At 36.4% G+C, this 13623-nt stretch overlaps 1 protein-coding gene across 2 annotated transcripts in view; it reads right to left on the reverse strand.

Moving 5' to 3' along the window:
* ATG5 (autophagy related 5) overlaps window positions 1-13623 on the reverse strand; it is a 73585-nt gene that overhangs the window by 17685 nt on the left and 42277 nt on the right. For both annotated transcript variants that reach the window (XM_059468227.1, XM_059468228.1), the window contains one exon: window positions 9035-9152. In XM_059468227.1, coding sequence (XP_059324210.1) covers window positions 9035-9152 — 118 coding nt within the window. The remainder of the gene's footprint in view (window positions 1-9034; window positions 9153-13623) is intronic.

A 13623-nucleotide genomic window follows, 5' to 3' on the forward strand; every position in this document is an offset into this window, starting at 1 on the left:
AGAACAAAAACAATTAATATGTAGTCTCTCATACATTATACATTAAAAAAAGCTGAGAGTTAATTGAAAACAGTTGATCCCTAATTTTCCAAAATCATTCAGTACAGCAAGTCTTAAGAGAAAAATCCTGAAAGTCTTTTTGATCCTTGTTTTATTTCTGAAAGAACTAATGACACTGCTTTAGAAAGAGGTCAGTTCACGCAGCTTTTCTGAATGAACAACAATGCTGTGAAAACTGGGAATGATTGATAGCCTACTGTTTGCGTCATTATGTCCAAATGTTTACCATTTGAGCCTTCAAGGAAGCATGAGACAAAAATCAAAACAAGTTTTATGAAGACTTCAACAACACTTGTAAATTAAAATTGTATCCAGAATTGTTTAGACATGATAGCAGTGCAAGAAAACTGCTTTCTTTTGCATAACACCAATTTTATCTTTGCATTATACCCAATAATGTCTTAAATTTCTGGTGGGGAAGAGGAAAAGTCTTTCCCTCCCTAGAACTCTGTTTTCTATCATTTTAACCCTTTGCTTCTTCAAAGCATTCTGTTGAACTCAACACTGTTTCCTCTTGCTGCTTTGTAGTTATGTAAGATCATACTGTGTTCCTCCCTTTCTCCTAATAAGATGAGTCACTATTTCTAAATGAACTGTTTACAGTGCTAGGATGTTCATTTGCAGGAACTTCATAAATGTGCACTAACCAAAATATTTTTTTCCAATAGTTGTGAATTATTCACTTTTTTTTTTCCCAATTTGATAAACGCTGACATTCAGAAATGGAATTACTTCTGGAAACAAAGACCCTTTAATTAGCAACAGGAATGCTATCACCAAATACAGAAAATCACGGGGAAACACAGCAAGACTTCCTTGAAGCAGATAGATAACACTTAATTTAATTATCTGTCATAAACAACAGTGTTGCTAAAGGCAGGTGGTGTAATCCAACTAATGTAAGTAAAACTGAGAATTTTAGACAGTAGGGGAGAGTAGCCATGGTACTATCTCTTTCAGGGATGGATAATTTTGTTATTCATCAGTTTGAGAAAGAATATCCACAAGTTACATGTTCTATCATATCTGGTGTGATATAGTTGCAGGCAACAACATGATCTTAACACCCTCTCTTACTTACCTGCATAGAAACTACAGCAACACAGTGTAAGAGACCATAAGTAATATCAAGCTTTATCTTAGCATGTTCCTGGATAATCCACGAAACCTTCCCACAAATAGCAATAACTCTGAAGTTATTTAAATAACTGCCTAATTTTCTGAACTTCTTGCAACTACTGCAGACAATTGCACTTCACCACACAAGAACTGTCCAATTAAAGAACCAACTTTTGCCTGTGCAAGTGGCATCCACAAGCATAGGAAAAAAGATCAGACAATGAGTTTATAGGCTGCAGCATGAATAATCAGAATAACCTGATCCTAACCCCTGATTCTAAACACTCATGAATGGGCGTTTCATATTAAAATAAAAAAGTCATCTGTCATGAGCCTAGATTCAAAACTACATGATGCACAGCCTATGAGAAGCAAAGCTGAAGGATTTTGGACTGTTGGCTGGAAAGGATAGATGTAAAGTTTCAAGAGTGTAAAACAGTGAATGAGAAGGGCAACACTGGACAACTTTATTCTGACTTTCCTGAGTAACTAACCAGGACATTGGTCATCTTGGAGGGCAAATAAAAAGCAAGAGAAATTGGGAAATGGAAGAATGCTGATAGAGAGGCACAGGCCCTAGGTGTCCAAATATTTTAGATTTTTGTATCCAGTGATACTGAAATTTGCTAGTAAACTCTAGAAAACTGAAGTCTAGATAATAGAATATCACAGGACAAAAAGACAGAAAGCAAAAAGAAAAAACTAACAGAGCAGAAGTGACTGTTGACTAATTACTACCCCAGAGAACAAGATCTATTCCTGTTAGGAAATCAGCTAAGGTCTGAAACTCTGCAAAATTAGTTATATAAATGACAGTGAGCTTAGTCAAAAGAAAGCTAGCTTTAGAGGTTCCAAAAGCAGATACTAAAAGAGTAACAAAGGACAGCAAGAGCTATTACTGGAATAGATGATGAAGGAACATGAGCAGGAAAAAGAAGAGACATTGACAGAACAGAAAATAAGATAGGTCAATGCAAGTTGAAAAGAGAACTGAAAAATAAGTACCCTTCTTTCTTGATGCTGCTATCAGGATCAAATATAATGAGACACTGCCCAAAAACCCAACTGACCAGCTTGCCTCAGATTGGAGTATGAATTACTAGGGAGAAGCAAACCTAAAACAGATACATACATGCTCCTCCAACAGAGGGTAATCTCAACTGAAAACTAAACACAGTTTACTATATTCAAACAGAATATATATTTAATAGTTGATTTTATATTTAATAGTTTCTATTTATATAGTTTAATATATTCAAACAGAACTTGCTATGTTTTAAAGACTGAAAATTGAAATTAAATTGCCTATCTTCCAGGAAGGATTTCCAAAAACTCTAGACAGTCAGGAATAGTAGTCCATGAATAGCAAGCTAAGTATATCTATATTACTACACAGCTCCCAAATTTGATTTCAATTGTATGGAGTCTTTAGACGAACTGAATGAAACAATAATTATGGAAATACAGTAAATAAAAATATACTAATACATAATATAGGTTTATCCATAGTAAAATTTCAGACTGAGGTGACTTTGATTTATGAACTGCTGTGTAATTGATAAAATACAGTTCAGTAACTAAACACAAAAATATAACATGCCTTAAAGAAAGACTACAGCAGGCTACAATACAGAAGAAGTGATTATTGGATTAGTTTGAAAATACTGATTTTAATATTTATTAAACATGACAAGAAGGATTTCACTACTTCTTAAACTTTATGTCAACACAGGAAGACCAGAACAAAGAAAAAAACTGAAACAAATGAAATGCATCAATGTTCACTGGAAGGTGGTGACCTGGTCTTACTGTTTCTGTTGCCACATAACCACAACCACTGCCTATGAAGCAGCTAAACAGGAACCATGTAAAAAGAATAAATATTCAGCTAATGAGAAAACAGATGATTTAACACACTTGCTGTCTAAATACTTACTCAGACACAAAATCAGAGAGGGTTATATTATATCTGCTCTAACCTAGCCTTCTGGAAGAAAGTATTGCACAGTACTGCAGGAGGAGTAATACAAAGTGAAAATAAGTGCATCTTCCTTGAAGGTTCTCTGAACATTTCATTATTCTTAGAAGTCTTAAATGTTTCCACTACCTAAAGGAGGCCTACAAGAGAGGTGGAGAGAAAGTGATAGAAAAAAGGGAAATGGCTTTAAACTGAAAGAGGGCAGGTTTAAATTTGATATTAGGAATTAACTCCTTACTTAGCAGGTGGAGAGACCCTGGCACACGTTGTGCAGAGAAGCTGTGGCTGCCCCATCCCTGCAAGTGTTCCAAGCCAGGCTGGATGGGGCCTTGAGCAACCTGGGATAGTGGAAGGTGCCCCTGCCCATGGCAGAGGAGATTTAAGATCCCTTCCAAACCAAATCATTCTATGTTTGCTACTAACAAAGACAGGCATTCTCATTGTTGCTTTAGAAAAACAGGGTATCCTTTATAGTCAAGACAATTAATGTAATTGCCAATAGTTTTAAGAACTACACTGGCTTCTTAGTGCTTGTTCTAATTCCACTGCTTTTCTTTACACTTACTGACCATTACTACTAATGTTTGAAATGCCTGATACATATTTTGACAAACAGGTTCCCAACTACTGTGCACACTGCTCCAACTCCACTGCAGTGATGGAGGACAAGGGAAGATAAAGCCAATGCTCCTTGAAATCTGAAGAGTTAGAGGATGGACTCTAAACAAAAGCCACTCTTTGCTTTTGATATAACAACACCCATAACAAAGTCTTTGGTCAACCAGTTTTTCTCTTATTAACAGCTTAATCAGATGAAACTATTTAGCAGAAAGGTAAGCACTGTACAGAATTTATTAAGCAGAAAAAAGTTTCACAGACACACATACTTATTTTTTTAAAAATATGATTATGTGTATATATAAAATTGAATAAAGGACCAGTTTGAGGAGACACAGGGTTGGGATAATAACAGTTCAAAGTTGTGATTTTTTACAGCACTTCAACGAACAATAAAAGCCTTGAATAAATAGTTTCATAAGCTAATTTAAATAAAATACAGTATTCTAAACAGCTACCCGCAGTCTACAACAGTCCAAAATAATATTGACACAGCATTTTACAAAGACCATTTTCACTATCAATCTTTTAATGTCATTATACAACCTGTTCTTTTGACAGTGCTCTTTACACCATGTTCTCAACAGTTGGTAACCAATGCATATATTCAATCCACATATATATATATAAATACATTTTTTCATTGAAACATTTTTCTCAGCAGAGTTAAAAGGAAGACTTAATTATATCCATGCTTCCTAAAGCAAAGGCATATAGACACTGTGGGTGGTTCTTGAAACCCTTCCCTCCCCTCTTCTTGTGGTGGTCCCTAAGAATCTGGCAGCAGGAACAGCTCAATATACAGCTACAAATGCTGAGTCTGAAAACCATAAATTCCCTGGGTTCCCACGGCACAAAGCTCACTACGGATGCCACCACAGACAAGCGACCACCACAATCACCGTGAAGCTTCCAGTTGAATGAAAAGTCATTGGAAAAGAGAAAACCAAAGAGGAAGAGGGGGGAAAAAAGTCAACAGATGGAGAAAAACAGAAAGAAAAAACTCATATTGATTGTGTTGCACTGAAGAAAGGATGCAGTTAATGTCAGCACAGAATCAATTCACTAAAGAGGGAGGTTAATTGGAAAATTATCTAAATGGCTTTGAAAAGAAGATTAAAAATATTTTAGAAACCTGCTTATCCAGTATCTATTATATCTTTAAGCATACTTTTCATGAGATACTACTTTAATTTCCTTTGTTCAGAAAAATTAAGTATAGTTTGAAAATCCAGACATGAAATTTAAAAAATTTTTTTCTAATAAACCTTTGATAATATATTCTGGTTTGTTACAATATTATTTTAATGTCTCCACTAGAATAAAGTGTAGATTAAGACAAAACATACAAGTTTACAAGAAAAATACTAGAAGACAGTAAGTAAGGTCCAAAGAGGACAATTTTAAATGTCTGGCTACAATCTGTTTTTCCTTTTTCATTTTAACAAGTTTCCTGGATTATCATCATTTTAGAGATCACAAATTGAAGTCAAAGCGATATCATAGCCAGAAATATAAGTTTTTTGGAGGATGGGACAAAAGAATAGTTATGAGAGGCCTAAACTTTACTTCAGAAAGTGTCTAGGGTTTGCACACTCAGAGGCCCAGAGCTCTCACTGATTTCAAGCACAAGCAAGTAAACTGTTCAGCAGAATACTCATGCTGATCACTGGATTTTTCTGATGCTCCTCTCTATAAAATGTGTGGATTTGTAACACTCAGCTTGCCTGCTATTACATTTGAATGAATTCTCCGGGGAAAAAAGAACTAAATTCTGTTCCCAAAGGCAGTATTTAGCTGCCTAAATTATAATACTTCTTGAAGCACATTCATTCTTGATTTATTCCTTCAAGAATCAGGATTGTGATTTTTCATTCCACACACCTGATGCTAAAACACACCCAGCCTGGGCAGGAAGACAACAGTCTCAGAGAAGACAAAGAGAGATGAGAGGCAGAGAGAGACAGAGATTATAAACAGAATGTAAATATAAGTATGTGAAGAAATTATGATTGTACAGCCAGTCTACAGCTCTGACACCTTCTAAACTTCAAGTATTCAACTTCAAATGGAGACAACTGCTTCAGAAGTAAAAACTTTAGGTGTGGTATCCCATGTTTCCAAAACATGCTTGTAAATTAAACTCTCCTAAACCCATATTTCCTCTGTATTTTGAACTAATGGAACATCTGTTGACATAGCAAATTTGTCAAATTCTCAGTGATCCAGCATCAGAGAGAAAATTATTTTACTGAATGAGTTTCATGGAGACTTCAATAGCACAATGTGCTGTGGTACTGCAGCCTCAGGAGTTTACTTGGTGGAAAAGTGTGATGCTTTTCCTCATTATGGCTGCTAATATTTCTACAGGCAAAACTCAAAAATGGCACTGAACATTCTGGTGAGTTAGTTGGTTTTTTAATAGCTCAAAGTTATATTAGAGCATGAACACTTAATATAGTGCACATTACATTTGAATAATGAATGAGTGGATTTAGTCAAGCAAGAGAATAATCAAATTCACTTCTTGGCTAAATTGAATAATCAGTGAACAGAGTATGATGACCTCAGCAGTCAAGCCTAAACCAGCACTGTCCTTCCCTGCCCATGATGCTTAGCAGTAAGAATCACATCTGTCATGGGCATCCATCTTTTCAGGTCACTCCTCTCTATGCCTGAACCTTTCTTGATCATCCCTCTGTCTTGTTCTAATTCTGCTTCTTCCTTTTTGTCTTTCCATGTTGCCATGCCTAAATTTCTGCTTTGTATTCCTGTCTCCAGTACAGCAAACCCTGAACAGGCTTTCCTCAGTCCTTTATCTGACAATCCCCAGCTCCACCTGACCACCTCTTCACCTGCAGCTTGTCATTCTGCCAGCACAACCTACCTTTCTTGTCATCTTCTGATTCAATTTGCTTCTCCAAATCCCCTCCTGAATCACCTGGCCAGCAGGATATCTACTCACCATTCTTTCACAGATGCCTTGCACAAGCTCTGTGCATGCTCCACAAGCAACATGATTCTTTTTCTCTCTCATCCTTTTATCATCTCCTACCCCACTTACTTTGTCCAGGTGTTCACATTTATTATGTCAGGTTTTGGCTTTTGCCCCAATCTCTTTCATTCTGCCACACTGTTTATAGTCACTCTCCCAATCACATTTAATGATTCCCAGATCTGTCATTTTCTTCTAAATTACTTGCTTAGACTCTTACCCCCCCTTCACTGGCTCTGTGTATCAGCCTACCCCCACATCTCCTCAGAAGCCCAGGCTGTTTTCTGCATTTAGCTCAGACAGCTTCCCCAGCTCTCCAGCACACCAGAAGGGGAGAATGCCCACAACACAGGAGGAACAACTGAACGACACTGCAACACAAAGCTGTGTTACAGGAGAAAATGTGCCGAGTTCTGGATAGCTCACACCCATCTGAGGGACCAGATCTATTAAACTCTGAAGTCTGCAAGTTGCTCAGTGAAAACTGGGCCAAAGTTAAACAGATGTATACAGTAACAGAGAAGCACATTCCAACACTCCAAAACCCACTGAATTTCACATCCCTCCTTTTATGTGTAAGAACAGTACCTACTTTCTCTTTTTCCAACTTTTTTTTTGTCCAGGTTGAATAAATGCAAGCTTTTTTGGCTTTTAACAAAAACAAAGCAAGCAATTGGCACAGCCTGTTTCTGTTCTGCTGTCCAAGACTGGTGCTTTTGTCAACATCTGAAAAGAAGGCCTACTGATGGGAAGCATCATCACTGCTATTCAGATAGAATTGTATTACATTCACACTTTCAATAAGGGCAGTTAACTAGCACACTCACCATCTGCAGCTTTGGCAAATCTACATAAAAATTGTCATCCCTTAAATCCTGGAATAACATGTGCATAAATGCTTATGAGTTTTTTCATTTAATTTGTGCTCAACTGCCTATCACGTTAAAATGCATCCATCCTTCTCGATGATTTTTTAAAATTCCCTCTGTACCTTTCCAATAGGGTGTGTATGATACTGACAGTTAAGTACTTAAAGATGGTTAAACTTGCTGGTGCTAACATTCATGTATCCATTGGTATCTCCCTTTATCTTCTGGACAGTTAGTAGAAAGCATTACTTAAAATAATGCTCCAAAATTTAAAAGAGCTTTATGAAAAATGGCCACATGGTTAGCAATACTCCATATTTTTCTTACCTTCTGTTATTTTTGGAAATTGTTCTCATATGTTAACAAGTATTAAACAAGGGTAAAAAAAAAATGTACTTTGATATTTCAGTGAATTTCTAAGATCCTGATACTGGGAGAAATCTGTGATGACTGTTTAATTTTGAATGAAGCAACTTCTGTGTACAACAAAATCTTGCAGAATTTTATATTGATTTCCAATTCAGTGCTTCGCTGTTAAAAGATGCTGATACTACACCAGTAAATTCTGTGCCAAGATTTTCTCTAGAATATCACACATTTCTCTTAAGTTCCTCATTTACAGGTAAGGCAACAGCAAGAACAAATGAAAAACCTTTTGCATTAAATAATTTTGATCTTAATTTGCAGAGTACATAACTGTTACATTTATCCCCCCCAAAACGTGTATCATAGTTACAATACTTGTAAGCTTCGAGACTAAAATTACATCCAAAAAATTCTATTCCCTGAATAAGTGCAGATCAACAAATGCTATTGTATGAAATAATGTTACACTGATTGCTCACACAATACCAATTTGTAATCATAAATAAACTATTATATACTTGTAAAAATCTCTTACTGGTACATTTTAGAAGGTTGGACTTCAAGAACAAAAAAAAGCATTCTGAAAACATCTGCAATTTCTATCAGTTTTGGAATTTTACATATAAAAAGTTTTTGGAATACAAAATTAAAGGTAACTTAAAATCTGCTGACACTTTCCTAATTTTTTTAAAGTGCAGAAAATAATGTAGATATTTCTACTATGACCATCATAACAGCAAAAGAGTACAGGAATTTCAGAATAAAATTTCTAGAGATTAATTCTTTAGGAGTGACTAAGGACTCAATCTTACCTTCTTGAAACCATGCAGGGCACAGTAAAGAGCCAGGAATGAATGAAATCTGAAACTCTGGTACTGACATTTTAGCTCTCTCTCCAAAATAGTCATATTAAAAAAAACAACCCAACAAAAACACAAAACAAAACAAAGAAAACCCCTCTACCATAAAACCCAATAAATCAACAGAAAAAGAATTATCTTATGGGACAAAAAGTTATTTCTGCAGTACCTTCAGTGGTGATAGCACTAGGACACACATCTTTTAGCAGGTCTCCCAAAGTATGCAACTGTCCTCCTGAAGCAATTGGTCGAAATAGCTTCTGTATAAAAGGTCTCTCTGTTGTTGCCTGTTTCAATAAAAAATAATCAAACCAAACAATTAAAGGACCATGCAAATATGTAGTATTAGCACTTCAGACAGGTACACAATAGGACAGAACTAAAGGTTGCACCAGAAGAAACATCTGGTATTTCCACATTCCCCCTGCCTCACGCCTTGCATTTCATTCATATCATGAAATGCAGGGAAGTTTTTGTTTATTAACAATTACAAGTAAGCTGTCACTCCATAAAAAATGTGAAGATAATTCATAGATAGTGTCATGGATACAACAGTGTTAATTATTTTTTTAAAGCCCCAAATCTTCTGTTATGGGAATACAATCTGCTTTAACAAAAACCATTTTAATATATCCTTAACTTAAAAAAAAACAAGCAGTGAGAACAAACTTAGAAGTTCAACATATCCTTATATATTTTTCCAAGCCAAAGCAATACTTTACCCTTACAGATCAACAGGTGATTTTTTTCTCAGTTTTTTTAATATCAAAAATTTCAAACTATTTCAGCTGCAAGAACCACTACCAACTTACACAAGCAAGTGTTGTGCTTTGACAGACAACCAAGAATCTTCTACCCACTTAAGGAATCAGTCATATGTAAAGAACATACATGGCCCACTTCTGCTGCAGATATGCAAAGGAATCCAGAATTACTTCAACTAGGTATCTTTCAGTTTAAAGCCATTCCCTTTCTCCTATCATCACACAACACTGTAAAAAGTTCCTCCCCAGCTCTCTTGAGGGCACCTTTAGGTACTGGGAGGTCTCTTTGGAGCATTCTCTTCTCCAGGCAGATCAAGCAGAACTCCTTATTCCCCACATGCATTAGCACAGTTTCCAGCACAATTTGCTCCATGATCTTTGTTGGGCACTAAAGTTAGACTGGGGCCTGTAGTTCCCCAGGTCCTCCTTATTTTCCCTTTTTAAAAAATGGGGTTACATTTCAGTAGGAACTTCACTGGACTGCCACAACTTCTCAAATATGATGGATGGTGGCTTAGCCACTTCACGTGTCACTTTCCTCAAGTTATTTTGGGGTTTCTCTCACCCAGTCCCACAGACTTGTGCACTTTCAGGTTCCTTAGCTGTTCTTGGATCTGATCTTCTAGAGTGGGCAGTTCTTTATTCTCCCAGTCTCTTCCTTTTCCCTTCTGGGACTTGGGCAGTCTGGCTGGAATATTTGCTGGTGAAGAATGAGGCAAAAAGACACTGAATACCCCCACGTTCTGGGTAAACAGGTGTCCCATTTCTTCTGGAGAGGGCTCACAATTTTTCTAGCCTTCCTTTATCCCTGACATTCCCATAGAAGCTCCTCTTGTTGCTCTTGATGTCCCAGGCCAAATTGAATTCTATCAGATCTTCAGAACTTATTTAAGAATTGTGGTTCTGTTAAGGTAGCTCTCTTCTTTGGGTATCTGTAAAAGCAGCTCCGGGGCAGCAAGAACCTGACATTGCAAAGATAGGCAAAGTTTTTTTTCCTGGTAACCTGACATGGCCACCCAAACCCACCACCTCAGGCAGAGAAGTTAAAAATCTCATATTCAACCAACCCAAACATTTTAATCTTGCTCCAAATGGTTGCTGACAATTTTCTGCTAGCAGCTAACTCCCAAAAGCAGCTGATGTGCCCTGCATTGAGGATGAGTGGGTTCCAGCAAATGAGACTTTCTTCACACATTATTTTAATTGGAACAAGCAATACAAGCCATTGCCCCTTTCAAATTTAGTTTCCTACCTCTCAGAAACTATCTGCCATCCTATTATGGTAATTAAAAAATAGAAACAACTCAATATCAAGAGGTATGTTCTCTCCCAGTGGGGGTTTATGGGCAAAAAACAATCACTCAAACAAACACGTAAAGAACAACACAACTGTCACTCACAGGCAGGGAGTCTTTGCCTGAGCAGTGCTCTAGCTCAGAGGTAATTCCAGGGCAGTACAGTGCAGAACTGTCGACACACAATTACTTGTTACTTCTTGCTAACAGTCTTCAAATAAGGAAAAATAGTATTTTCCCAGTTTTTCTTATGAAGAATAATAAAAAGTCATTTCCTAGCTGCTCCAATCACTTCCCCATGTCCTCAGGGTACCAGTATGGGCATATCATCAGTGCTAATGAAATATCTGAACATTTGAAAAATGATGGGAGGCACACAGCCAGCAGGATGCATCCACCTCAGACAGATCCACACTAGAAAAGTGAACTCTGGCACATTATGCTGAACAAATATACATGCAAAACATTAAAAAAAAAAAAAGGAAAAAAACCCCAGTCCCTCTAAAACATTGTTTTAGTCAAAACAATTTTGTATCAGGTTTACTTTTTAAAAATAATTGGATATTCACAGAAGTCCAGTCATAACTCCCAAGTGTTTAACACCTGAAGTAGAAGTGGAAATAAATGGAAGTATGTAGTCAAAGGTTGTTATCATCAACAGACTTTTAAGATAAGAATTTCCCAAGTGTGTACTGCAGTTTCTCATTATTTATTAATAAATTAAGAACAATTTTTTCCCTAGCTATAATAATTTAATGCCAAGAGGGAAAAGCCAAAATTGTATTTTCTCAAGTCTCTCACATAGTTCCTGACTGCTGCAAACAATATCCTCAGCTTCTATCATGAAACATTATAGAAAATTAATTCAGTTTTGCATTTTAAGTGTTAAGCAACACAGATGTGGTAAAGTAAATAAAAATCACTGGTCTTCATCAATGTTAAAATGATAAAAGTAACTGTCTGTTGTTTATACAAAGACTGTGGTTCACAAATCTAATCCTACAGGCAGAGCATTACCCCAAGATGCTTACACACTTCTTCCCTCACAAGCAGCAGATGCTTTATGCATTAAAAGAATCAAAAGAAAAGTCCCATGCTACATTCCACAGTATTTGCAGGATACAAGTGTCTTGGTCATACAGGAGCATAGTTTTAGAACAACTTTGCCATCCCCCTTTTTCATGTGTAGCAATATAAGACCAGCTTGACTACAACTTTCTACACCAGCATTGCCATCCCTGCAAGTCCTGGCCAGGCTGGGTGGAGCTTTGAGCAACATGGTTTAGTGCAAGATGGCCCTGCCCATGGCAGGTGGGGTGGACTCAATGACCTTTGAAAGGCCCCTTCCAACTCCATTCCAAACTATTCTATGATTCCATTTAGTAGAACAAGACATGAAGGAACAGCCACCATGAATAGCTGCTTTTATAATGTTGTGTTTTGTACAATATTTGCTTACTCAATAATGAGAAAATCTAATCTAACCCACAAAGATATCACTGCATAACTGATAATGATTTTAAATAATCTACACCAGATCTAAGGCAAATGTTCATACAATATCTATCATTTTGCCAGCTAAAATGATCAAACCTTCAACAGAAATTTGGAATTTTAAAAATTATTTTATTTTACAGTGTAGCCTCCATGTAGCTGTGAACTGTTCAAGATTCTGGACGCATTTGCAGGATACAATAGGTGAAAGTCAATCAGTAATTGCCAATCCCTGCAGAAAAAATGCCTTCAGGTATATGAGCATAGGAAGACAATCACTCAGCCAACATCTCACAAATGCAGAACAAATGAAGATTTTACTCTTTTTAAAAGAAATTTTAAGCCCTGACAATGACAGGAGAGTGAGGGTGAAAACAAATTACACCACAGTGAGAAAGATTAAAGTTACCTATTCAGGAACACTGGTGCTGAGAAGAGTTATAGGTGAGGGCAAGTTTTAAGAGGCCCTCTAATGCAGTGCAAAGCCTCACAGGATCACAATCTTTACAGTCACATGCTATGCTAACAAATGTAACTCTTTCCTCCCTATCATCCTGGCAAAAAAAAAAAAAAAAAAGTTGTCAGCTTGCCTGGTCCTTTTCAGAGTCAACACAACATCAAACACTGCATGAAATCCACAATTTAATTAGTCAGATATTTACACAGGATGCATCTTAAAATGAAAAACATAACTCACTGGGTTTTAATCTGGAAAAATCACAGTTACCACTATTTCCATCAAGAGGAAGGGATTTGGATTTTTCTGCCTAAACACTCAGCTGCTCCTCAATATTCAAACAAATAAAAGTTACCATGCATACTGAACTCACAAAGTAAAAAAGAAGTTCTTACAATCCCCAGATGTGTATAAGCTGGTAACCTAAAACGATAAAAGCTGAGACCTCCCTACATATTCCATTATATTTTCAGTAACTTGTCAAATTCATAGTCTGTGCTGTGTTGTGATGAACAACTTTACATTAAATAAACCTCTCTTAATTTCATAGAACCATTTTGTTTAAGCTTAAACTCAACCAAGAAGCTTTAGAAGTAAAAAGAGTTTGCACAATAATGCTAGTCATTGTATATAAAAAAGAAAGAACAGGAAAATAAAATTATGCAAATATTTGCTAAAATACATTTTTTCCATACATTTCTACCTTGTAGAAATGTTTTCAATTAAGAATCTCAATGCACAATTTAAA

This window comes from Ammospiza nelsoni, chromosome 3, assembly GCF_027579445.1.
Source record: "Ammospiza nelsoni isolate bAmmNel1 chromosome 3, bAmmNel1.pri, whole genome shotgun sequence".
NCBI classification, from domain to species: domain Eukaryota; kingdom Metazoa; phylum Chordata; class Aves; order Passeriformes; family Passerellidae; genus Ammospiza; species Ammospiza nelsoni.